Source organism: Paroedura picta, chromosome 10 (assembly GCF_049243985.1).
Source record: "Paroedura picta isolate Pp20150507F chromosome 10, Ppicta_v3.0, whole genome shotgun sequence".
Classification (NCBI taxonomy): domain Eukaryota; kingdom Metazoa; phylum Chordata; class Lepidosauria; order Squamata; family Gekkonidae; genus Paroedura; species Paroedura picta.
The window spans coordinates 77,377,947-77,404,225 of NC_135378.1; the positions used below are offsets into that span (position 1 = coordinate 77,377,947).

A 26,279-nucleotide genomic window follows, 5' to 3' on the forward strand; every position below is an offset into this window, starting at 1 on the left:
TGGATCCAACGGGTTAGCACATACTACCAAAATAAACAAATCCAGACATGAAGGGTTGCTGAAACAAGAGGTTCTGCTCAAGGCTACTAACTTGTCTCATCTCTTTCACCTCTTACCATCTTTCTTATCTAAGAGCCAGAGCATCTGATTTGTTATGTTTTATTTTTATACAGCAAAACGAAAAACAGCATTAAAGATTCATATTAAAGCATTACTGCTATTCAGCTATTTAAAGGGGTCCATTACAATCCCAGCTGAAGAAAACACCTTCCTCTTTGTAGATAGCTTTAAATTAACATGCATGTCCTTAATTTTCTCTACCTATTCGTGGATATTTGAAGGACTGTTCTGCTTCTAACACTTGATTAGAACAATCCTGGCTGTAGAGATGGATTACCAGCGATCTCTTAGGGAACTATGTAATATAATTGAATAGGAAAACTTCTGGTCTTGGAGGCATCGCCATTTCACATCCAAATTCCAACTTTTCATGAACATTTCCCCCAAATTTTCCTAAACAAGGGCATTGCCACCATATGTGTAAAAACCCACCATTGGCAAATTACAGCACCAACATTGCCTGGAGCATCTAATGTTTCATTTTGTTTCCCCAAGCATGTCTACGTACAGTCCTCCAAGCTCTATTAAGCATGTGCAAAGTTCCCTGCTTAGACCCAGCATGGTGTAGGGGTTAAAAGTGGTGGATACTAATCTGGAAAACAGATTTGATTCCCTACTCCTCCACAAGAAGCCTGGTGGGTGACCTTGGCCCAGACCCAGTTGTCTCAGAACTTTCTCACTCCCACCTAGCTCATAAGGTGCCTTCCATGGGGAGAGGATGGAAAAACAATGGTAAGCCATTGGTGTTGTGGTATTCTTAGCTGTGTGGCTGTGGTCTGGCAGTTTTAGTCCCTGACGTTTTATCGGTAACTTTGGCTGGCATCTTCACAGGTAGGACATAGCAAGATGAGATTTTTCATGCCAAAGTGTGGAGTGCGTAGAACATTTATTTATTTATGAATTTATACCCTGCCTCCCTCGACAATGTCGCCTCGAGGCGGCTTACAAAACAAAACGATAAAACAACATAACCGATAAAATCCCATTAAAAACATAACATTAATCATATAATCAAATAGCCATAAAGATGGTGGTACAAAATAATTTCCCCCTAATCCAACTCAACTGGTCCTATTTGGATAGAAATCCAAGAATAAATAAATAAAAATAAAATATTCACACACTTCATACTTTGGCAGAGAGAGATTCCCATATTTTCGTGTCCTCCTCTGAAGATGCCAGCCAAAGTTTCTGGTGAAAGGTCAGGAAGTAAAACTGCCAGATCACGGCCACACAGCCCGGAGAGCCCATTGATTCTGCCCGTGGAAGGTTTCGACAATTCAATTGTAATCCACTTTGAGACTCCTGAGAGTACAGAAAAGCGGGCTATGTAAGCCAACTCTTCTTCTTCTTGGAGGGATGGAACACTAATGTTCTGGCTCCTAGGTGGGGTGGGTGGAAATGAGGATGGCGGCTGGTGCCCCCCTTCCTAAAACCGTCACTTCGGCCACTGCCTCCCCATTCCTCATGGCAGAGCTGGCTAGACAGAGACGCACCAACCTGTTGGGACAGTCCTTTCAGCGAAGCACCATTGACTTTCAGGATGACGTCCCCGACTTCGATCTGCCCGCTTTCTGCCGCCGGTTGCCCGGGGAACAGTTTTTTCACCCTGACTATGCTGGAGCCTGGCTGCTCGGGAGATACGCTGTCCTCACGGCAAAAGCTGAAGCCCAGGCCTGAACTGTTTTTCATTAGCTTCACCTCAAAGGTGTTTTCTGCAAACAAACAAACAAAGAACGGGAGAATTATCAGTCCAGTTATTACGTATCCAAAAGGTAAGGTATCATCAAACTTCCATAACAGGCCAAGACATTCTGATCACCAGTGAGGCCTGATAATGGGATATTCTGAATAGCCTCACTAAAAATTCAACAGGTGGTCTACCTGAGAAGAACAGCCAGCATTCCAGAAGACAAGCCTTGGGCAGTGGAATGTGGAAGGTGCCCCATCATGTTAAAGGAGGTGTTCAGCGCTGTGGACCAATTCTGCTAACAGACTTTCCTTGGCTCAGGGAAAAATATAATACTGACTTTTCTTACCAGTCTGCTGCCAGGGGAACCTGGTTGCCTGGGGAGTGGGTTGCCTCCCCCAGACCAGGCAGGAAGGCTTCAACCAATCAACCAATCAACCAATCAACCAATCAACCAATCAACCAATCAACCAATCAATGGATTTGTATGCCCCCCTTCCCGGTGGCCTCTCCATTAGTACTCAGGCCCTTTCCACCAATACAGACCCTCTCCTGGAGTAACGAGTGAGAGGTCATCGGACCACCAGGAGAAGTCCCATGGCTTAGTCTAAGCTACCTGACAGGGTTGTTGTAAGGATTAAGTCAGGAGAAACAATAATGTCTGCTACCCTGATTTTCCTGGAGGAAGGTCAGTGTAGAAGTGTGGTGGACAAGCAGAGGATTTAGAGCCAGCTTGCTGGGAGCGGCAGTATAAAAATCTAATAAATAAATAATAAATATTCTATGCAGGAGGTTTGAGGTAGAGCTACTATCCTAGAATGCTTGGCGTTCTCGACATAAAACATGAGCATTCCTTGAAATCCTTGCAGGTCCAAGCTCGTCTTGATGTTCAGCCAGAAGCTTACCGTCAGTGACAAAGTGATAGGCTCTGGAACTTAAAGTCTTCTTTAAAGGTCTCTCTGGACTGACCCCTTGACTGGGCTGGACCGGAGGTGTGCACTGTGGAGTCACAGGGGCATGGACTTTGGCGGATGGAAGCTGCCCCTTTTCCAGTACAAGGTGGACCTCCTGCAGAAACAAGCACACGTTAGCCAGGATGAAGATTATGGGAAGCTTGCAACCACCTCGCTGCAAAAATCAAAGGGCTCCTGCTCAGTGGCCCTTAAAGTGGCCGCAAAGGGAGAAGGGGCAGAAATCGCCTCCTACCTGGCCAGTATTCCTCAGAATTTCGACAGCTTGCTTATGGGTGGCTCCTTCCAAAGAAACACCATTGACAGACAGAACTCGGTCACCTAAAATCCAGCAATGGACAATTAGTAAAGAAAGGGGAGCATTGATCACATAGAATGATAGAATCATAGAGTTGGAAGGGGCCATACAGGCCATCTAGTCCAACCCCCTGCTCAACACAGGATCAGCCCAAAGCATCCTAAAGCATCCAAGAAAAGTGTGTATCCAACCTTTGCTTGAAGAGGGGGAGCTCACCACCTCCTTAGGCAGCCTATTCCACATGGGAAAGCTATCCACAGATGGTGGCTCAATCCACTGCAAATTTCTCCTGCACAAGCTCCATTAAGCAGCCATTTATTTTCAGTACAGATAAGAGAAAACTAAAATCAGCAGGCCAAAATGATAAGTCTCACAGCCACTCTTGTTTGGTGTATAAATCATATAATTCCTGGGCAATCAGAACGGGCTCCTAGGTATATTTTTCTCCGTTTTCAAATACTTCTTCAATAATTGCCACTGCAGAGTCTATAATCCATTTAACAATAAATTAAGACGTATCTCATGGCTTTAAGCTCTCTATATTGAGGCAATATTACTCCTATGTGCCCCAGAAGAAGAGTTGGTTCTTATATGCTGCTTTTCTCTACCCGAAGGAGTCTCAAAGCGGCTTAAAGTCAGCTTCCCTTTCCTCTCCCCACAACAGATACCCTGTGGGGTGGGTGAGGCTGAGAGAGCCCTGATATCACTGCTCGGTCAGAACAGCTTTATCAGTGCCGTGGCGAGCCCAAGGTCACCTGGCTGGTTGGATGTGGGGGAGCGCAGAATCGAACCTGGCATGCCAGATTAGAAGTCTGTACTCCTAACCACTACACCAAACTGGCTCTCAAACTACACCAAACTACACTGGATCAGCGACCAGCCAAATGCTCCTGGAAAGCTCACAAGCTGAGCTTGATGGCTGTAGCCATTCCTGCTGCTTGCTGCCCCTGCCTGATGCTAAGATATACTTATTCTGAACACAGAGTTTCTCCATCACTTATCATGATTAACAGGTGTCTTCAGTTGTTTTTGCTACCCCTCCCAGTTTAGTATCATCTGCAAATTTAATAAGTATCCCCTCTAATCCCTCATCCAAATCATTTGTAAATATGTGGAACAACACAGGCCCCAGGACAGATCCTTGGGGTACTCCACTTGTCACTCTTCTCCAAGAAGATGCTGAACCGTTAACAAGTACCCTTTGGGTATGATCAGACAACCAGCTATCCATATACCTGACAGAATTAGGATCCATACCACGTTTTACCAGCTTGTGAATGATGAATGACATCTGGTTTATAACGGTAATGTGAAAATCTTCGCAGATTTGACTCTAACAATACAAAAATCGGTGTTGCACAGAATTCCACAAAAACTGCCAAACATTCGAACTAGTTCTATAATTTCGGTACCATCAACAACAATGTATTGATGTTTTAACTTTTTATGAATGATATAAACTGCCTGGAGATTATAAGGGCGGACTAGAAATGCAAATGAATGAATGAATGAATGAATGAATGAATGAATGAATGAGATTGCATACCTTTTTGAATCCTGCCGTCTGCCTCAGCTGCTCCCTTAGGAATAACAGCCTTCACATACAGGCCTCCGTGCCTCACGTTGGTGTTGACCCCTCCCTGTGGATTCAATTTATTTAAAACACAGATGTAAGAAAAGAAGACAGACATCTAAATCCAGGAAACTAGCCAACCTTTACAGAAACAACCCCCCTCCAAAAATGCAAAGCAGGCCATTAGCAAATGAAAACAGAAGCCACAAGCAGAACCACCCCCCAACCTCTTGAGAGTTCAGTTCCAGAGCCCCCATGCAAACAGGAGCCAACGCAGAGGTGAGATCCAAGACTTCTTCTTGGAAGGGGTGTGAACCTGCCCAGTTCCAGTTGTGAGGGCAGTGCTGGGAAAAATACTTGTGAGCTCTAAAGCCTGCTCCTGTTTGGAGGGTATAGAGCAGGGGTAGTCAAACTGCGGCCCTCCAGATGTCCATGGACTACAATTCCCAGGAGCCCCCTGCCAGCATTCACCAGCGAATGCTGGCAAGGGCTCCTGGGAATTGTAGTCCATGGACATCTGGAGGGCTGCAGTTTGACCACCCCTGGTATAGAGGAAAGGTACAGGGGGGAGGAAATAAAAATGCACCCTTTTCTCTTAGCTAGGTGCTGGTTGCGTTTAACATTCGAAGTCCTGGAGACACTCCCATTTCATTTTCCTGGCAAGGGCCTGCTGCTGGCAAACAGCTGTGCGACAGGCAAAAATTAAACAGGCCAATTGCCTCCCTCTAACTCAGTGGAGGGGGGGGCAAGTTCAATTATTGGATTTCTTCCTGCACTGCAGCTGTTAAAGGCAAAGGGCTGCTATCAGGAAAAATGTGGCCAATTTTGGCACGAAGTGGCTAGTGCAGGGGTAGTCAATCTGTGGTCCTCCAGATGTTCATGGGCTACAATTCCCATGAGCCCCTGCCAGCAGTTGCTGGCAGGGGCTCATGGGAATTGTAGTCCATGGACATCTGGAGGACCACGGGTTGACTACACCTGGGCTAGCGGATAGGCAATTCATGCCAAGGCTACAAGGGGTCTGGTGGGAGACTGTGTGCCCATAAAACAGCAGCCTGGTGTGTGCCCTGTGTGCCCATAAAACAGCAGCTGACTGACACCACCTCCTGTCTTCTGGAACTGGGGGTACCACGAGTGGTTTTGGTGCTGCAGTTGCTGGTCAACAAAATATTGATTTCTTGGTTTGCTTTCTGCTTCGAGCGAGAAACTGAATGCAAAGTGTGCGCAACACACTTAAATTATAGCACTAGTCACCAAGCAATACTCAGTGCAATTTGGAAATGCTCATGTTTGCATTTCATTTTAAGAATGAACCTCTAAAGCAGGGGTAGTCAACCTGTGGTCCTCCAGATGTTCATGGACTACAATTGCCATGAGCCCCTGCCAGCAAATGCCCCTGCAGCTCCTGGACATCTGGAGGACCACAGGCTGACTACCCCTGCTCTAAAGAACATGGTGAACCAACTTTTCTAGGTACCAAGGCCAGTTTATCCCTTGTAGCACATGTGCTATGGGCCCCATGCTTCCAGGGGCCCCACTCGGTGCCTTCCCCCACCATGCATCAGGACTGCAGCCTCTCTCCTCCCCCCTTTCCGCCCTTTAAGGACTCTCAGAGTGGTACCTCTTTCCATTGGGGGGGGGGCCTCCAGGCCCAGTCTGGCTGCTCCCACCGCAAGTGTTCTATGCTAGGGCCCTGCAAATCCTTAAACTGGCTGTGGATCCACGAATCCTTAAACCACTCCTGCTAGCTACCCGTAACTTTTCAGATTTCAGAAGCTAAGCAGGGTAGTCCCTGGTTAATGTTTGGATTGGAAACTATCAAGGATGTCTATGCAGAGGCAGGCAATGTCCAACCCCCTTCCTGCTTGCCTCCTGCCTTGACTACCCCATGGGTCGTATGCATTTTGGTGGCACTTTGCAGCACCCAATGAAATGGCTCCCCAACAGCTGTGAAGGGCAGTACAATCTTTGGATTGTGAACCAAAGATTGCCTTTTGAGCAGCTTCCGACACCCTCAAAGAGCAGTAAAGGCAAAGGGCACCGCGTCAGAGATCCGCGCTTGGAATTTGTCTTTAAAGTGACGTTGCCAAGTAGCTAAGGCCCGGAAACTCAAGTGGTCTTATACAGTCAAGACTGAATTTTCCTATAATTGAAAACACAGGCAAAAAAGAAAAAGAGGATTCACAGGTGCTCAGTTGCAACCTAGAAAGGCCACGTTTCCCTTTAAGTGAGCTAAGAATCCTGGAGCTGCAACAGACGTTGGCTGTCCTCAGCCATTTCCTCCGAGAGCTCCTTCGCTTGCCCTGCTGCCTAGCTGGATGTGGAGTGAAATTGAAATACTGTTTGTGATAGAAGGCAAAGAGCCTCTTGTGGCGCAGGGTGGTAAGGCAGCAGACATGCTGTCTGAAGCTGTCTGCCCATGAGGTTGGGAGTTCGATCCCAGCAGCCGGCTCAAGGTCGATTCAGCTGTCCATCCTTCCGAGGTCGGTAAAATGAGTACCCAGCTTGCTGGGGGGTAAACAGTAATGACTGGGGAAGGCACTGGCAAACCACCCCGTATTGAGTCTGCCACGACAACGCTAGAGGGCATCACCCCAAGGGTCAGACATGACTCAGTGCTTGCACAGGGGATACCTTTACCTTTAATAGAAGGCAAGGCAGGAGGGTTACTGAGGAAGCTGGGCAAGAAGAAGTACGGCCGTCCTCTCTGCTATTTCTGCGGTCCTTTAAATTTGGGAATTGCCATCTGAATTGAGGTCGGGCAATTTCCCATGATGGATGTTTCCCACCGCAGGGACCCTATTTGGGGGAGGGGGGATGGCACAGAAATGTTTTAAGTGAGTAAATAAAATTAAATTGGAGTAAAGTAAAGGTAAAGGTATCCCCTGTGCAAGCACCGAGTCATGTCTGACCCTTGGGGTGATGCCCTCCAGCGTTTTCATGGCAGACTCAATACGGGGCGGTTTGCCAGTGCCTTCCCCAGTCATGACCGTTTACCCCCCAGCAAGCTGGGTCCTCATTTGACCGACCTCGGAAGGATGGAAGGCTGAGTCAACCTTGAGCCGGCTGCTGGGATTGAACTCCCAGCCTCATGGGCAGAGCTTTCAGACGGCTGCCTTACCACTCTGCGCAACAAGAGGCTCTTGCTGGAGTATAGTATGAACACCCAAACAGATCTGATTTTATCAGGTCTCAGAAGTTAAGGAAGGTTGGCCCTGATTGGTACTTGGAAGACCACCGAGGAAGGACCGGGTTGCTCCACAAAGGTGGGAAAGAGAAGTCAGCAGAGAATGTCTCTTGCCTTGAAAATCTCACGGGGGAACCAGCTGACTACTAGGCGGCAGAGAAGGGAACAAGGAAGTATTGGGTGGCATGCCGCTTTACTGCCAGCAGAGGGAGCACACAAGGTTGGAGACCAGAACCTCTTCAATGATGCTTGTGCCTCTTGGTTGAGAGCAGCTGCCTCTAATCTGGAGATTCGGGTTTCATTCTCTGCTCCCTCACGTGCAGCCGGCTGGGTTAGTCACAATCCTGTTAGAGCTGTTCTCACAGAACAGTTCTGCTAGAGCTCTCTCAGGCCCACCTAACTTAAAGTGTGTCTGTTGTGGGCAGAGGAAGAGAAGGCGATCGTAAGTTGCTTTGAGACTCCTTTGGGTAGTGAAAAGCAGGGTATAAAACCAACTCTTCTTTTAGCAGTTCTTCCAAAAAAAAACATGAATTAGAGATCCTAAAATTGTCTAATAAAAATCGCCTCCCACAGAAACATCACTGAACAGAGGCCATGTTAGAAACATATTCCAATTGTTGTTGCTGTGGTTTTTAAAAGGCTTTATATTGTTTTATAATGCTATAACGTGATTAATTTTTAATTTCCGTTACGGGTATCCCTGTTGCTCACTGGCCTGAGCCGGCTTGCTGGAATGGGGGTACACAAATCAATCAATCAAATAAATAATAAATAAATCGATAAATTTCCTCTGTCCTCCTATCTGCGTAGGATTCCTGTTTCATTGTCCGAGGAAGTGTGCCTGCACATGAAAGCTCACACCTAGAACTAGACTTTGTTGGGCTTAAGGTTCCATTGGACTCAAATGTTGTTCTCCTGATTCAGACCAACATGGCTACCCCCCTGAATAAAGAAATCATTTGGACCACAGGAGTAAGGAAAATCTGTGCCCTTCTGTTCTCAGTGGTATTATTGTTGTTGTTGCTGTTACATTTATTTTCCTCCCCATTCCGGATTACAGTAGAATACCCTGTAGGGAGGGGGCGGTCTTCCCACTCTCATTTTTAGGGCTGAATTATTTTTTGGCTCAAATTGGCACGGCAGTGGCAACAGGGCCACAGTCTCACTTCAGCAACAATGCTGTCTTTCACAAAGGGACATGCTCACATAGTGTTCCTGTTGCTGCTACGTGTCCAAATACAGCCCCTTGGCAACATGGCTTTCACACGGCAGGTTTTCCAGGTAGCATATTTTAAATTGGTGACTTAATACTGTTGCATCTAGCAAACCAGGATCTAAAGCCTCCGAGGTGAGCGGTATATAAATGCAATTTAATTCATTAATTAAGCTGGTTTATCTAGCCCAGTCCTAATCACGTCAGATGGGCTCCCCGGCTTATTTTCTGGTGGCCTCCTTGCGTGCTCCCCAGCTACAGACCTGCCTGAACACAGTAGAGGTGACAAAACCTTCCTTGTTGAGGTCAACGAGGATCTTAAATGATTATCTGCAAGCTGAATCTTGCCTTCACAAACGAATCAACATTAAAATAAACCGAAGTTTTGCGTTAGGTCTGAATCAAGCCAGTGTTGATGCAGTAATCTTTGCGGGCTGGGATCCAGTGCTAATTTATCCACAAGTAAGAGTGGCTCGCTTTCAGGTTGTGAAGAAAAATACTGGTGTTTCCCCCAGCAAATGTTTCAAAGTTCAGGTACCAAACCACCATTTGAGAACCCCATTCATTTCACCAGATGCACGTGTCCGGTGTTTAAAGCCATAACAACATGCACAGATGACTAGCAATGCACCCAATTTGCAGGTGTGTCCTCACGGTAATTGCAGTGTGAGAGCTGCCCCACAGTTACACACAGATGTGTAGAAGGTTGCTTATCAAAGGGCTGAGAGATTAAAGGCAAAAAGTTACTTGACAACGCCTCTTTAAGGTCCACTGCTTCCCTGTAAACCAGAAATGTCAACAGGCCATTTGGAGTGGAGAAGAAGAGAAAACCGCTAAAAACCTTGTCAAACAGTACCGTGACACTGATTCCCAAGCCGTTCTCGTTTTTCACTAGTTTGACCTCAAAGACATCTCCTGGTTTAAGAGGTGCCGCAGAAAGATTTCTAGAAATCAAGGCACTTGCGGAATTCACGGTCGAAGGCTCCTTTATGGAAAATAAGAGGACAAGATAAACAAAAGGAGGGAGGAAGGGAGAGGGAAGGAAAACGAGAGGGGAGAGATGAAAGGGGGCACAGAAGATAGGAAGGAAGGAAGGAAGGAAGGAGGAAGGAAGGAAGGAAGGAAGGAAGGAAGGAAGGAAGGAAGGAAGGAAGGAAGGAAGGAAGGAAGGAAGGAAGGAAGGAAGGAAGGAAGGAAGGAAGGAGCTGGTGATTAGCATAGATGGGTTTTCAAAATTATGCATACGTAAGTTTTTCAAAGAGGAAGGCAGGAACTCGTATCAAACATAAGCACATGTATCCCAGTGCAATTAGCATTTAGTACAGTGTTTTAAAATAAATCCAGCAGGTCCCTCACGGGTCAGCGCACATGCATCAACTGCTCTCCCCAGTGAACGAATCAATAAGGTAATCATTCCATGGAGCAGGATGTTTGCTGGGCCAGCTCAATGGCCACACCTCCAGGCTGAATTCTTCATGCACAAAAACCCTCTCTGCCACCCATATCTGGTTTTCAGCTGAACGAAATCTGAGTCTAATGGCACCCTTATCTGTGGGTCATGCAGCTGCCTCCGAAGGAGGTGAGGCTGCTGAGCAGGGAGATTTCCGGAGCAGGTACTTCGCACAGTGCTGCTGCTGGTGATCAAACAGCTTAAGCCAGGGGTAGTCAATCTGTGGTCCTCCAGATCAGTGGTCCGCAACCTTTTTCAGGCTGCAGACCGGCGGCGGCAGGGAGGGCGATCACCTGGCTGCGCATGCCACGCATGCGTGGCACTTCCTGTGCATGCATGCATGCATGGCTTGGAGAGAATTCACCTAGCTCCCTTTACATTCCCCCCACAGAAAGGCTGCTAGGTGAAATTGCCTGTAAATCTTATCTGATCACTGTCCAGCCCTCAACTGTGGTAAACTAGCCCTCAACTATATGAGTACTAGCAGAATCCCCCATGTTGTGAATTCAAAGAAGTCTGAAACAGGGCTAATTTAAGCCATTGGAAGGAGTATCAAAATTATTGTAGTGCAAACAATAATGGGACTTGTGAACTGAATTCCTCACAAGAGCATGGCTACTTCCAAGAATTGGGGGGGAGGGCATTTAGTGGACTGTGCCAATGACACAGGAGCACCATGACAGGGGTAGTCAACCTGTGGTCCTCCGGGTGTCTGTGGACTACAATTCCCATGAGCCCCTGCCAGCATTCGCTGGCAGGGGCTCATGGGAATTGTAGTCCACAGACACCCGGAGGACCACAGGTTGACTACCCGTGCACTATGAGACTAATTAACGTCCATGCAGAGAAAACATGACATGAAGTGATTTCTTGAGGCAGATGGGACTGCCAAGCCACAAAAAGCAATCTTAAATGATTTCCTGGAAGCAAAATCTGAGCACCTGATCCATTTCCTCTCTGAGAACTTTGCAGAGAACTTCACCCGGGGAAAAACCAGTACCCAAAATGTCAGTACAAAATTTGCACGAGCAATTGCAGCAACTGAAGCACTGCTGGCCTGACCCCCGTTTCTATCTAGTCTTAAGTTACAATTAATAAACGGCATGTTACAGAAAAAAAAATGTGCTAGAAATGGACGGTGCCTTTTTGGCTGGCATCTGCTCCTGGCTGCTGGAGTAGGTCGCTTCGTCCATATCCGAATCCCCTCGGTCGGAATACTCGGCGTTCTCCACCGTCCCGGCCCGTTTCGTTTTCGCCTGGTTAGTCTCAGAGGCCGTCCTGGTCTTCTCGTTGCAACCGGAAAAGACAATCTGGGCGTTGGGGTATTGCCGCAGTTCCTGTTGCATCCTCTCGCTGACGTGGTTGCCAAAGATGCTGTTGGACTGACTTTGGGACAGGGTGGCGCTCTCCGTCCTGGAGTCCTGGGAGCTCAGGCTCCCGTCCCGTTTGCCCGAGCGAAGGCCGGGCGGACTCCCAGGAGCAGGCCTCTGGGGGCAGGGGGGCCTGCTGTGCTCCTCCGAAGATGACTCCGCCTCAGTGTCCTGGGTCCACAAAGGCCCCTTCAAATAGTCTCTCGAGCCGCTGAAGAGACTCAGTAATTCTAAGAAGCAATGAAAACATCCAACAGTTAAGCAGCTCTTCTGTTTTTCTATCCTTCAGTGCTTGAAATTGTAATTCTGAAAGGGAAGATTGCTGGGGGGAATTATACGGATCAAGTACTATCCACAACAAAACGGAGAAATATCCTGACCCAAACAAAAGTCAAGAAGAAGAAGAAGAAGAAGAAGAAGAAGAAGAAGAAGAAGAAGAAGAAGAAGAAGAAGAAGAAGGAGAAGAAGAAGAAGAAGAGTTGGTTCTTATATGCTGCTTTTCCCTACCCGAAGGAGGCTCAAAGCGGCTTACAGTTGCCTTCCCATTCCTCTCCCCACAACAGACACCCTGTGGGGTGGGTGAGGCTGAGAGAACCCTGATATCACTGCCCGGTCAGAACAGTTTTATCAGTGCCATGGTGAGCCCAAGGTCAGCCAGCTGGTTGCATGTGGGGGAGTGCAGAATCGAACCCGGCATGCCAGATTAGAAGTCCGCACTCCTAACCACTACACCAAACTGGCTCTCTAAAAAGGTCAACACAAGGGAAATGAACTTAAGCCTATACAGGGTGGAACATAATTTGAAAAAAAATAGCACCAGTGTTTAGTAACATTGTTGTTGTTGTTAGGTGCGAAGTCGTGTCCGACCCATCGCGACCCCATGGACAATGATCCTCCAGGCCTTCCTGTCCTCTACCATTCCCCGGAGTCCATTTAAGTTCACACCAAACTGATTCCGTGACTCACTTTAAGCACAGACTCAATAAAATCAATACATACGTACATACAAAAAACAGATACCTACTAATTCCTCCACTGACCAGGTGAGTTTCAGCATTACCGCCTTTATCAATGGTCAGACAACAAATGAAACTAGCATATATAAAGTATACAATAAATACAATAATTGTTATAGCCGTTGGCTCCTTTTACATAAAAAGACATATTCAAGACACTATTGTAGGCCTTTTTGGTAGATTTTGGTAGATTTCAAAATCAACCCAAAGAATTCTGCAAATGTCTGTGCTCTGCCAATGTGGTAGAAATGCTCCCCCACACTCTCCTACAGTGTGAATTTTATGATGAGGATAGCAATCGCATATTTGGTTCCTCGTGACATCGATTTAGACATTTAAAGCACTCAGCAACCTGTGACTGCCTTCAGATTAAATTTCTGCTAGAAAATAAAAAGACAACCATCTCATGTGCGGTAGCAAAATTCTGGTTTACAGTCTGTAAGAAACAAAAGGATCTATCAAAAAAGGGGTTGGTCAAATAGTTTTGAATTGGGGTGTCCATTTTATAGCCTGCTTTAAAAAAAAAAGAATACTGCATTTTGACCTGTAGCCTATCTGTAAATATTATGACTTCTTGCTTTTATTTCATTTTATCACATAGTTTATTTATTGACTTAGTTTATTTATCATTGATAATCTACCCAAAGATTTCATTTTGTCATGCAATAATCCAGGAGCACCTTTGGCTGGCCTCTCCTTAGGCTGGGAAATGACAAGGGTCACATCGTCAGGAGCTCTCTCGAGAATTTCGAGCGCTGCGTGATGGCTGACTCCTTCCAAGCTCATGCTGTTCACCGATATCAGGCGGTCTCCTGTGGGGAGAGATTAACGCAAGGATCAACAGCCCAGCATTTACAAGGCCAGGCCTTATTAAAGTGTTTTATCAAGCCCTGCAGATAGGCAGCTTCCCTGCAATTCCAAAATGTTGCACGTGGTGGAAACCTTCCTAATAAAGGCCTCACAGATATGAACAAGAATGGTTCAGCCCCAATTCCTGTTAAACGGCACTAGGATCTTTGGGCAACGCCCACTAGGAATAGCAGGAGGAATGTAACAGGTGAAGATGTCGTAGACTGAATCAGCCCATCGGTCCATCCAGGGCCTATTCCGCACACAAAGGATAATGCACTTTCAATGCACTTCAGAAGTAGATTTTCCTGTTCTGCACAGGAAAATCCAGCTACTAAAGCACATTGAAAGTGCATGATCCTATGTGTGCGGAATGGGCCCAGGACAGTACTGTCTACTCAGACTGTCAGCAGCTCTCCAAGGGTTCAGGTCTTTCACAACACCTACTATCAGATAAACTGGAGAGGCCAGGAACTGTGCCTGGGGCCTTCTGTGTGCAAAGCAAATATTCTTTCACTGAGCCATAGCCCCTCCCCTAAAATGAATGAATTGGAACTTTTTGTGAATTGTTTGTCATGTCACTGGCAAAGAAGTGCACAAAATGCACAGTCAAGAAAGGCTCCCCCTCCCCAATTCCTCCCGATCATCTTACAGTTTGACATAAGTCCTTTGCAGAATAACCCATCTGCACGTTGGTTAATCATGCGTGAAGAGACAGTGGGCATAAACTTGCTGGCTCTACCCACTGAATCCTGAGACTGCTGAAGTGGGGCCAATGCACCTGTGCCACTCTCCCCCTCTGTGTGGTCAGTCAACATGGGGATGCAAGTGGCTATCGAAGAACGATACACTCCTTCTATCTGGGATGGTCGTCCTCTTCTACCGATCACACAGCTTCGGGAGGGATGCACATGGAGCAGTGAGGGAGGTAGGGGACGCCCGCATGGCCAGCCAGATCAGCCGAATCAACTCTGGCGATCAATGGGGTGACAGATGTCGCAGCCAGATTGCCCTCACATCCGCAAGCGGCTATGAAACGCCCCAATTAAGGCTGTGCCCTAGTCCCATGAGTGTGCCATCAGCTCCTTATTCCAAGCAACTGTTACTTATTTAGAAATACTCATGGAAAAGATGAGCCGCAGCTGCAAAAAGCAGATTTAATTTACAAAGGAGGGTACAAGCTAACAATCTGACACATACAATGCATTGTTATTTTTACAGTCTCCAAATGTGTTTCTTATTTTGGAGATTTTCAAGTGACGTTCTTGCTATCCTTGGGGCTGAATTCAGGCATGGAACAGGGAACGAGGAAAACAATCTCGTCAAAAGATCCTCTCGTTCCCTTGCATTGAAGTCTGGGTAAGGACCTTTTTTAGACATGGGACTCAAACTCAGTTGGTGGCCTAAACCAGGGGTAGTCAACCTGTGGTCCTCCAGATGTTCATGGACTACAATTCCCATGAGTCCCTGCCAGCAAATGGGAATTGTAGTCCATGAACATCTGGAGGACCACAGGTTGACTACCCCTGGCCTAAACTGATGGAAGGGATCCATTGAGGTGGTGTTGGTGTAAAGAGTCGTCAAGTCACAATTGACTCCATTGGAAGGCCAGAGACGAAGGTGGTTTCCCACTCCCTGCCTTTGTGTACTAACCCTGGACTTTCTTGGTGGTCTCCCATCTAAGCACTATCCAGGGCTGACCCCGCATTTAGCTTCCAAGATCCAATGAGATTGGGTTACTCAGGGCTGGGATGTACCGTACTTATTACATTTTGTATCTCTTCCCTGCCTTTTTGCATCCCATCATGCTGCTGGTGTGGCCCCTTCCCTGGTGCTCTCTGAAGAGCAGACTCCTCTTGGTCAAAGACAGCCAACTCTCTTCAAGTACTCTTTAGCGTGCTCCTTCCTATGCTCCCGGCAAAATTCTCACGACCACAACTGTGCTGGCAAACTGCTCCCCCTCAACAATCAGCTATCAGAGTTCAAAAGGACACCCCCAATTTGACACCAGATCGGATGCCCAGCACAAAAACTGCAACCAGGAGCACGATTATCTGGCTGTGTATTCTTCTATTAAGAATGTGGCTGCTGTTAGGTGGGAGGGCAGGCCAGTGAGACCAAGGGAAGCTCCCCGCTCGGAAGGGACCCTTGTTTATTTCTGCATTGAACCCAACAACAGAGCCCTGTGGCACCCTTGGGAAGGCTCCATCACAGTTCCTGTAACATTATGCCTTTGATAAAAGCACCGGAGCTTCAGTTTTCTAAGACAAACTGTTGAGCTTTTAAACACAAAAGTAAAAGAATTTCTGCAGTCACCACCTGAAGATGGCATTGAAAGCTCTTCCTTACATTAAGCGATCGGCCTCTGTTTTGTTCATAGTACAGCATTTCCTAAGCCAAATGTTTCTCAAAGGAATAGCCTCCAGCAATTTTTTAAATCAACCACACTGGACAGGAAGGCATGGAATTACTAATGTGAAAACGGAAGTGAGGAATTTCTTGTCCCTATTACTGTCTTTAGAAGAAGAGTTGGTTCTTATATGCCACTTTTCTCTACCCGAAGGAGTCTCAAAGCGGCTTATATTCGCCTTCCCTTTCCTCTCCCCACAACAGACACCCTGTGAGGGAAGTGAGGTTGAGAGAGCCCTGATATTACTGAAGAAGAAAAAGAAGAAGAGTTTGTTCTTATATGCAACTTATCTCTACCTGAAGGAGGCACAAAGCGGCTTACATTCACCTTCCCTTTCCTCTCCCCACAACAGACACCCTGTGAGATGGGTGAGGCTGAGAGAGCCCTGATATTCCTGCTCAGTCAGAGCAGCTTTATCAGTGCTGTGGCAAGCCCAAGGTCACCCAGCTGGTTGCATGTGGGGGAAGAGTGGGGAATCAAACCCGGCTCGCCAGATTAGACGTTGGCGCTCCTAACCACTACACCAAGCTGGACACGGTAACAGAAGGTATACCTGGTTTCAATGACCCCTCCAGATCAGCCGGTCCTCCAGGAGTTACGGAACGTATAAAAATTCCAAGATCAAGTTTTCCGGTCTTCTCCCCACCAGTGATCTGGAACCCTGTTGAAAACGGCTGGTCAGTAACTCAAAACATTCACAGCAATCATCTGTAAGCTGATTTTCAAAGGTGTAGATTTTATTGCATTTGGCCAAAGTATGAAGATTGCTTTTATAGATATACTAGTAAAAAAAGCCCATTGTATAAAGAAGACAATGGGCTCTAGCACAGTGGTCCCCAACCTGCGGGCCGCGGCTCCCTCTCCCCGCTGCCCCCCCGCAGTAAAAAACTTCCCAGGCCGCAAGTTTGCGGCCCGGGAAGCTTCTTACTGCGGGAGGCGGGGAGAGGGAATCAGGGCCGGGCCGCGCCCGCGCGGCCCGATCCGCGGGCGTGGCTCGCGGGTGCGGCCCGATCCGCGGGCGTGGCTCGCGGGTGCGGCCCGATCCGCGGGCGTGGCTCGCGGGTGCGGCCCGATCCGCGGGCGTGGCTCGCGGGTGCGGCCCGATCCGCGGGCGTGGCTCGCGGGTGCGGCTCGATCCGCGGGCGCGGCCCGCGGGCGCGGCCCGATGCGTGGCGCAGGCGAGGGACTGAAGCTACCTGTAAGAGGAGGCTGGCGGCGCCTCCGCAGCTCTTCACGGGTGCTCCTCGGCGGCTGCTGACGCGGCTCGTAGGGGCTTTTTGGCTGCTTTTTTTTCTCTCCGTGGCTACTCAGAGGTTTCTTTTGTTCTGCAAGCAGGAGGGCAAGGAGGGCCCGGAAGGTGAGCTGTGCGCACGCGTTGGAGGAGGGGCGCTCCTCGGCGGCTTGTGTTGCGGCTCGTAGGGGCTTTTTGGCTGGTTTTCTTTTTTCTTTTAGTCGCTCTTCGTAGGTTTGTGTTGTAGGGAGCCCCCGGCAGCCGCGCTGCGCGCGGCTGCCGTGGGCTCCCTTGCGGGTGGCAACAAAAAAGCAACTGCGAGCCCCGCTGCGCGCGGCTCGCAGTTGCTCGGGGCTGGGAATCGGAGGGAGCAATCGGCAGGCGCTGCGCGCCTGCCGATTGCTCCCTCCGATTGTCTGTCCAGAGGAAGGGTCCAATCCGGACCCTTCCTCATCACGGACACATCCCGCCTCAGAACGCCTTACCATTTTATTTAGTCCGTGGCGCCCGTGGCGCCACGGGCGGTGTTAAGATATAGCCCAAGACAATGTTTTTCAAAGGTTGACAATAGTAGCTTTCTTCCAACTTAGGTAGCTCTTAGAATCATAGAATCATAGAGTTGGAAGGGGCCACACAGGCCATCTAGTCCAACCCCCGCTCAACGCAGGTTCAGCCCAAAGCATCCTAAAGCATCCAAGAAAAGTGTGTATCCAACCTTTGCTTGAAGACTGCCAGTGAGGGGGAGCTCACCACCTCCTTAGGCAGCCTATTCCACTGCTGAACTACAACACAAGAGCTATTTAAATTAGAGGGAGATTATGCAGACCGGAGGGAACCCGCATCAAAATGAACGGTGTGGTATAAACATTTTAATAAATGACCGAATGAATCAATGAATAAATTTTGTTCAGTTGAGTGGCAGGAACCACTGCATCCCAGTTATTGGATTTCTCCATCCTATCATCACACAATGCATAATTACTGTATGGAATACACCACCAAAAGACAGGATATTATTAAAAATAGCTAATACCAAGTTATTAAAGGAGAGGTCTTATTTTCAGGGGTTGTTTGTCATTAGAGCCAACTAGAACCCTTGCGTTCTGAAACAGGGGTCTCTGCTGCTGGCAGCCAAGAAGGGGATATCCATGACCACAATACCCTACTTATGAGTTCCGGGAGAATCTCGGCAGCCATTTTGGAAGCAGAAATCGAGCGACCTTAACTTTGCATTTTAGTGAATGATACAGGAGTCCAGGGAATAGGCTCCCTCTAGTTGGAAGAAGGGATTGTTAACTAGGTCAGAATCATGCTGCAAACTCAGTAGTCGCCTGTTTGGGTTGGGTATGCTTGAGTTACCTCAGGGATCGGGCCATTTATCCTACTGAACAAAGACATGTTCCTGGTAGGCCTCACCCATCATCCTGAGCATTTTATCTTGGTTTTGTTTCCATTTACGAAGGGCTTCTAAAAACAACACACACTTACCTAAGCCGTGCTTTTCATCTTTTTTCAACTTGACCAAGTTGATCTCCCTCTCTGGCAATGAAATCACATTCTGTTTTGTTTTTACGACATCTGCTGAGGGGGAAAACAAAAACCCTGACTCAGAGATGTGATGGGGGTGAGCTGCTTTCCAGCGTGCTAGAACATGACCCAAAGTCTTTTAAGTCAGCTTGGGTTTAGACTCACTATGCAATTAGAAAGGACTCTTCCTGCGACTCTATTGACGGTAGGCCTAATCGCTATTTAGACATTCTAGTCATTCACTAAGATTGAATGCTCTTATTTTCCTATGTAAAACAACTTCTTGGGGTGGTGCAATCAGACAAGAATTCATCTTATTTTATTTATTTTTCGATGTGCAGCCCGGCACTCCCACACAGGGGCTCGTGATGGGTATCATCAATCCCCAAAATAAAATCCCATTAAAACAACATACTAACCCCAAATCTGAGAAAAGCACAAGGAGGTACTTGCTCAAAATCTATTCTGAAAATGTACACCGATCTATCAGCTTAAAGTCTAAACAGCTCGAAGATTTTGCAGAATCCTCTGCAGAAAGGCATCTTTCCTTAGACATGAAAGGTGGCCTGCTTCACACATTACGTACGTAAGAGCTGTCAAGCCACAAGCAACTTATGGTGACCCTGATGAATTCAGTGAAAAGGAACTACCCCGTTGATTTCCCAATGTTACAGATAAGAGAAAAACGAAATCAGCAGGCCAAAATGATAAGCCACTCTTGTTTGGTGTATATAACTTCTGGGCAATCAGAACGGGCTCCTAGGTATATATTTCCCATTTTCAAATACTACTTCAATGATTGCCACTGCAGAGTCTACAAATAAATGTTTTCATAATAAATAACAAGATGTCATGAAATGTACAAAATAATACAAACCAAACTCGATCCATTTGCCAACGTACCTGTAATCCATTTAACAGTAATATATCAATTAAGACTGAGAGATACGTCTTAATTGTTATATTACTGTATTTGTAGGCTCTGCATGGCCATAATTGAAGAAGTATTTGAAAACGGAGAAAAATATACCTAGGAGCCCATTCTGATTGCCCAGAAACTATATGATTTATACACCAAACAAGAGTGGCTGTGAGACTTATCATTTTGGCCTGCTGATTTTTGGTTTTCTCTTATCTGTAACTTATGGTGACCCTGGCAAAGGGGTTTCGAGGCAGGTGAGAAGCAGAGGTGGTTTGCCATTGCCGTCCTCTGCAGAGTCTTCCTTGCTAGTCCCACCTCCAAGATTTGACCCTGCTTAGGATCTGATACTTCTACCTTCCCTCTTCTTCATGCATAATGAAGGGCCGCTGGGTACTGGAGGAGCAGCACCTTGTCCTCCTGTCCGTCATGCTGATGATATATCAGCCAGAGTCACTAAAGGGATCCCTTACATGCTGGGGCAGCAAACCTGGATGTACCAATGCTAGCAGGCAACCTCATGGGACAGCCTTGACCTCTGTGCTCTTTCTGTTGCACATGGCTGACCAACATGTGGAGCAAGATGCTGGACAAGATGGTTCTTCTCACGGTACATTCTTATGATGCACTGGGCCTCCCCTCCCTGGGAATACCTGCTTGTATACAGGCGTAACCCCTTTTCAGACCTCCCATGCAGATTGCAGGAATGCATTTAAAGGAGGACGGAAGTGGGGTTGGGGTGGCAAAGTCAACTCCCAACTTATATCCTTAAAATGGATTCACAGCTGAGATCTGAATTGTGTACTACCAAATTATAGCTGATCCCTTAATCACTATACTGCAGGAACTCTTTGGGTACTGCCTAATAGCCTGGGAAGAGGCTCAAACCATTTTTATGGAAGGAGCAAGAAAGTACAAGAGAATCACCAACAATCAGTGGAAAACTCGGAGAGAACGAGGTGTAAATAGGAAATTTTTACTGTAGTCATTTTTTTTTAACAAAAAAGAAACTGAATCAAACAGTGCTGACCTAAAACATAGGCTTGGCCAGTATCTTCGATGGAGGATGAGTCCGATTCATTTTTCTTTCTTTCTAGGCTGGCATTTAAACCTGCATGAGGCTGTGAACTAAAGAGTGGTTGGAGAAAAGAGGTGGAGAAGGAGAAAGCAGGAGGACACAAAGGGGGAAAAAGGGATAATGGTATAAATAAAAATATGATGCACGAATGAAAGCTGGTACAAAAAGGCATGCTGCTTTGTGCTAGAACAAGGGTCCCCAACAGGGCGCCCATGGGTGCCATAATGCCTGACAGCACCTTTCCCGGTGCCCACTAAGTATTTTTAGAGAGAGCGTGGGGCCAGGTAGGGCTTTCCCCCAGTAGGACATCTGACTGGCCACTGGATATCTGATCGGCTGCGCATATTTTTAAAAATATTTCTGCTGTCACCACAGTGTTGCTTTTGTTCTGTCTCCAGCTCCTCTCTCCCTGTGCAAAATTACCCTTCTGCACCCCTGAGCTGGAGCTTTCTTTCTGCCTGTGTCTGGCTCAGCCTCTCTGGGCAGCTGTGTTGTGTTTGCACCCTTCACCTTGCCTAAAAACTCCAGAGGTCCTCAGGGGCTCAAAAGCCTGGGGGACGCCATACTAGAACATACACTGGTGGAAATACACGTGACATGGAATAGTTCATTCTATTTGACACAGAAACAGAGCACAGGGGAATCCATGTGAAATACCTGGTCACAAGGAGATTTTAGTATGATGGGATGAAAATGGAACACTGCAATTCTGCACTTGCTTAAACACAGTGGTCCCTGTGGAAATGACCACTGGCACGGTCAGGAGCACATGTGCATTGAGCTAAGGTAGAACGCTCCAGAGCTTCTAGTTCTTTACCAATGTTGTTGTTAGGTGCGAAGTCGTGTCCAACCCATCGTGACCCCATGGACCATGATCCTCCAGGCCTTCCTGTCCTCTACCATTCCCCGGAGTCCATTTAAGTTTGCACCGACTGCTTCAGTGACTCCATCCAGCCATCTTTACCAATAAAAAGCTCAAATGGAATTCTGCTTCATTTTGGATCAACGGTGTATGTGTATTAAGTGCCGTCAAGTCATTCCGACTTACAGCAACCCTACGGATTAATAACCTGCCCTGGGAGGTGCTGTTTGTGTGGCTTAGTGATGGGCACTGCAACCTGGAAATGCGCCCTTAGTGAGACCATAAGAAAGATTCTTACTTATTCAGCTTTGCAGCTCCAGACCCTGATTCGGCCTCAGTTTTTGGCACTGGTTGGAAGATTTTCCCCATTAATTCTTCCACCCTTTGTGAAGAAATGTCGGAGGCTCCAACGGCGTTTTTCCGGAAAGGGCTGACCGAGATCTGACTCTGGCTTAAATCGTGGAAGGATTTGCTCATGATCTTGGGTCTTTCTTCCCATGACTGCTTCTCGTTCTTGTCTCTGGAGCAACCCTGGGGGGTCTGGAAGAGGGACAACTCGGAGCAGGACAACCTCTTCAGGATTTCGGCTTGAACGGACAATGGCCGGACAGCCAGGCGGCTCAGGGTGTTGCTGGCCAGGCTGCCTGTGCTAATGGCCCGGCCCACGTTAAATCCTTTCACGGAGTCCGTGTGGAGGTTGAGGCTCCTAAATGACGCTCTTTCTGCAAGCAAAGGAGATTGGTTCATGCAAATTATAAAGAGAGTGGAAGAGGAGGTGGAGTGGCTCCATGGCAGAGCATCTGCTGGGTATACAGAAAGGCCCAGGTTCAATTCCTGCCATCTCCACTAAAGAACAGGTTGCAGGTAAGGTGGAAAACCTCAGCCCTGAGGCTCCGGTGAGACGCAGTCAGTCTGAGTAAACCATGCTGACTCGGATGTCATCGGTACCCAGCAAGTTGATTCGGTACCAAGGAAGTTTCGTGTGTTCGTGAAACCTACAAATAATTCATTGCACCAGCAACGTTTCTATCATCAAAATGAATAATTTTGCTGCTCCACATGAGATCGATATGAACACGGAGTAGCAAAATAACTCACCTCCGTGTAGTATCTGCACAGAAACACAGCGGAGGTGGGAAGGCAGGAACCCTTCCTCCTGCCATGTTGTCATTCTGAGCCAAGTTAGGCTATTCCTCTGCGGCTTCTATGTAGCTGGGAAGATGACTCACCCCAGATCCAACATAACATGCCATTTGGCTCAGGGGAACGTTCTGAAAGGTCATCCAGTGTGCTTCACGGTCAAGGGGAATAGGAAACTGGGTCTAACAGGACTGTGACTAGCCCAAGGTCACCCAGCTGGCTGCATCCATCCAATGAGTTAAATTAATTCAAAAGAAATTCCATCTAAATATCCGGAAGAAGTTCCTGACAGTTAGAGCGGTATCTCATTAGACCAGGCTTCCTCGGGAGGTGGTGGGTTCTCCATCTTTGGAGATTTTTAAACAGAGGCTGGAGAGCCATCTGACGGAGAGGCTGATTCTGTGAAGGCTCAAGGGGGTGCATAGTGCAGAGGTTGGACTAGATGACCCAGGAGGTCCCTTCCAACTCTGTTATTCTATGATTCTAAGCTGGCTCTTGTCCTACCTTGTAGGTGCCATTTTCACTCTCTGGCATTGAGTGGCTGGCCCTGCCTCCTGGGGCAGCCATTTTGTGATCATGCCACCCACCTTGGGTCAGAATTCCGAAGGAGCCCACAGGCCCCAAGAGGCTGGATGCCCTGCCGTAGAGCAACGCGTGGAAGGAGAAGTGTCGACCGTCTGTCCGGGCTTACCGATCTCCTGAGTATCCTGGTTACTTTGCCTGGCTCTCATCTGCAGCTGGAATTTATGCTGGGAAGAGCACAGCTGCAGCAGGTACTGACAGGTCTTGCTCGTGTCCGTTTGGAACGCATGCTTGATTCCATCGGAGGTGTTCTGCAGAGTGACTTTCCTCTTCTGCAATGTGAAAACCATAGAGAGCATTTAAAAAAAAACCAAACTCGACTAGCTAGCTTTCCAGCTTGGGGGGAATAACACTCTAACCCAGGGGTAGTCAACCTGTGGTCCTCCAGATGTCCATGGACTACAATTCCCATGAGCCCCTGCCAGCAAATGCTGGCAGGGGCTCATGGGAATTGTAGTCCATGGACATCTGGAGGACCACAGGTTGACCACCCCTGCTCTAAGCAATATCCCTAATATGGGTAAGGCCCTACAATGGATCAGAGGGACCTTTATGATCTAGCGACGCATGGATGATTCCTATAAAACTAATTTGATAAATGAGATTGGAACTCATCTAGTGCATATAAACCAAAAACATTCCCCTTTTCACTATTCAGCACATGAAATCAGAAAGAACTTAGTAACAATGGATGATGGGAAGGGCCATCAGACCTAGCTGAATCTTGGTGGCCCCGCAAGGTTTACAAGGCTTGGTTCACCATTGCCTGCTTTGTGGTCTCTCATCCAAGCACTAACCATGGCTGACCCTGCTTAGCAGCCAAGATCGGATGAGATCAGGCTACCCAGGTCAGAGCTTAGTAACAATACCCCAATTCAAAGGCTTGTGTCCATCTCTCTTGCATGTCGTTGTTGTTAGGTGCGAAGTCGTGTCCGACCCATCGCGACCCCATGGACAATGATCCTCCAGGCCTTCCTGTCCTCCACCATTCCCCGGAGTCTCTCTTGCATACCTCACTCTAATTGAAATAACAACAGGGGAACCTCCACATTCAGAGACATGAAACCTCTGAATCCAAGAGCCACGAGGGCAACATCAGGGGAAGGTCTTGGTCTTTATGCCCTGTGTGAGAGAGGATGCTGGACTAGATGGACCCTCACTGGTCTGATCAAGAAGGACTCTTGTTATGTTCTTGTGTGTTTGAAAGCTTTTTGTATTGAAAAAAAAACCAAAAGTCTTACAATGTAGAAAAGTAGTTACTCAGGGAGAAGGCTAGGATAGATCCCTGACATGCTAGCTTTCCTCAGGCAAGGTGCTTTTAAAATGGGGAGTAGGTGGGTGTGGATCAGTCATGCAATCCCTCCCATCCACCTTTTGAAATGCAGTGGTCCCATGAGGATTGCTGCAGATCTCATTTCTGGATGTGTGGATCTGTTTACAGTGTATGAAAATTTCCCTGACACCCAGAAAGAATATTTTGTCAGCAACTCTCAAGTTTCGCCTTGATCTCCACTTCTGGTTCTCTTGTACGGTGCAGCTTGGCTTACTCCTCAAGCCACCTGGATTTCTTCACTAAAAGCACTTTCTGCATGGAGCATCTTGTCCTGTCCTGTCCTGTCCTTTGCTTTTGGCCCGAGTGTATTTCAAAGAATGTGCGTTACTCAACTCAGGGGACGTGGGTGTCAAGAGTTGGAAAAACCTGTGCAATCTTTCCGTTAATGGCAAATGTTACCGACATACACTAAATGATATTTTCTTGGTTTCTCTCCACGGGAAGCGAAGGACAGGAGTCCGGGCACCATTGTGAACTTCAAAAATCAGAACTCCTTTAGGGCAGACACCCAACAGGATTCCAGTCTGAGATTTCTTCTCCGGCAACACACGATGAAAGTGAACCCCGTATTCCGTTAGTCTCTGGCAAATCTAGAGAGAGAGAGAGAGATGCATCTGCATGACATATAAAGCTAAAGAGAAAATGAATAAACAATCTTAGTTTAGCGTTTATAAAAAGACCAAAAAACATGAATACAATCAGAGCTGTACGGCTTTTCCCCAGCAGGGCGTCTGACTGGCCAAGGCCAGCAAGCCCAGGATAAGCTGGACTATCTGGGCTGCTAGATGAAGAAGAAGAAGAAGAAGAAGAAGAAGAGTTGGTTTTTATATGCCGCTTTTCCCTACCCGAAGGAGGCTCAAAGTGGCTTACAGTCGCCTTCCCATTCCTCTCCCCACAACAGACACCCTGTGAGGTGGGTGAGGCTGAGAGAGCCCTGATATCACTGCCCGGTCAGAACAGTTTTATCTGTGCCGTGGCGAGCCCAAGGTCACCCAGCTGGCTGCATGTGGGGGAGTGCAGATTCAAACCCGGCATGCCAGATTAGAAGTCCACACTCCTAACCACTGCACCAAACTGGCTCTATAGCCAAAGGAATGTGACTGCTTTGAAGAATGGACTCCATAGCATTATGCTTCCCTATATCCCGCCCACTCCTGGCTCCAACCCCAATGTCTCCGGGTGTTAGCATTAGTGGGACACACTGGAGAAAGCACATGGACATTGCACGGAGCTATCCGTATTAACCTTCAGGAATTCCAACTCCGCTTCTTTTTCAGAAGCGCCGACGTAAGAGCTGTGCAGTTTCGGCAGTTCTTCTTTGACATGGGACAGGTCCAGGTTTTCCATCACTCTCGGGGGTAAGTAGTGCTCCAGTCTGAAATAAGACAGGCCATGCACCTGTGGGGAGAAGCATCGAGGTAAAATAAATGGCATGAGGACAATGGATCTCAGGGTGGGCT

General features: G+C 47.5%; 1 protein-coding gene across 5 annotated transcripts in view; it reads right to left on the reverse strand.

Moving 5' to 3' along the window:
- The window catches only part of PTPN13 (protein tyrosine phosphatase non-receptor type 13), a 149,868-nt gene that overhangs the window by 20,833 nt on the left and 102,756 nt on the right, over positions 1–26,279 (reverse strand). For 2 of the 5 annotated variants that reach the window (XM_077300969.1, XM_077300966.1), the window contains exons 15-28: positions 26,065–26,217; positions 25,227–25,409; positions 23,596–23,758; positions 22,063–22,486; positions 20,855–20,952; positions 18,867–18,959; positions 16,701–16,808; positions 13,569–13,700; positions 11,645–12,102; positions 9,894–10,037; positions 4,626–4,719; positions 3,017–3,102; positions 2,716–2,878; positions 1,621–1,835 (exon numbers count right to left, since the gene is read on the reverse strand). In XM_077300969.1, the coding sequence (XP_077157084.1) occupies positions 1,621–1,835; positions 2,716–2,878; positions 3,017–3,102; positions 4,626–4,719; positions 9,894–10,037; positions 11,645–12,102; positions 13,569–13,700; positions 16,701–16,808; positions 18,867–18,959; positions 20,855–20,952; positions 22,063–22,486; positions 23,596–23,758; positions 25,227–25,409; positions 26,065–26,217 (2,514 nt within the window). The remainder of the gene's footprint in view (positions 1–1,620; positions 1,836–2,715; positions 2,879–3,016; positions 3,103–4,625; positions 4,720–9,893; positions 10,038–11,644; positions 12,103–13,568; positions 13,701–16,700; positions 16,809–18,866; positions 18,960–20,854; positions 20,953–22,062; positions 22,487–23,595; positions 23,759–25,226; positions 25,410–26,064; positions 26,218–26,279) is intronic. The other 3 variants (XM_077300970.1, XM_077300967.1, XM_077300971.1) reach the window with 3 other exon arrangements.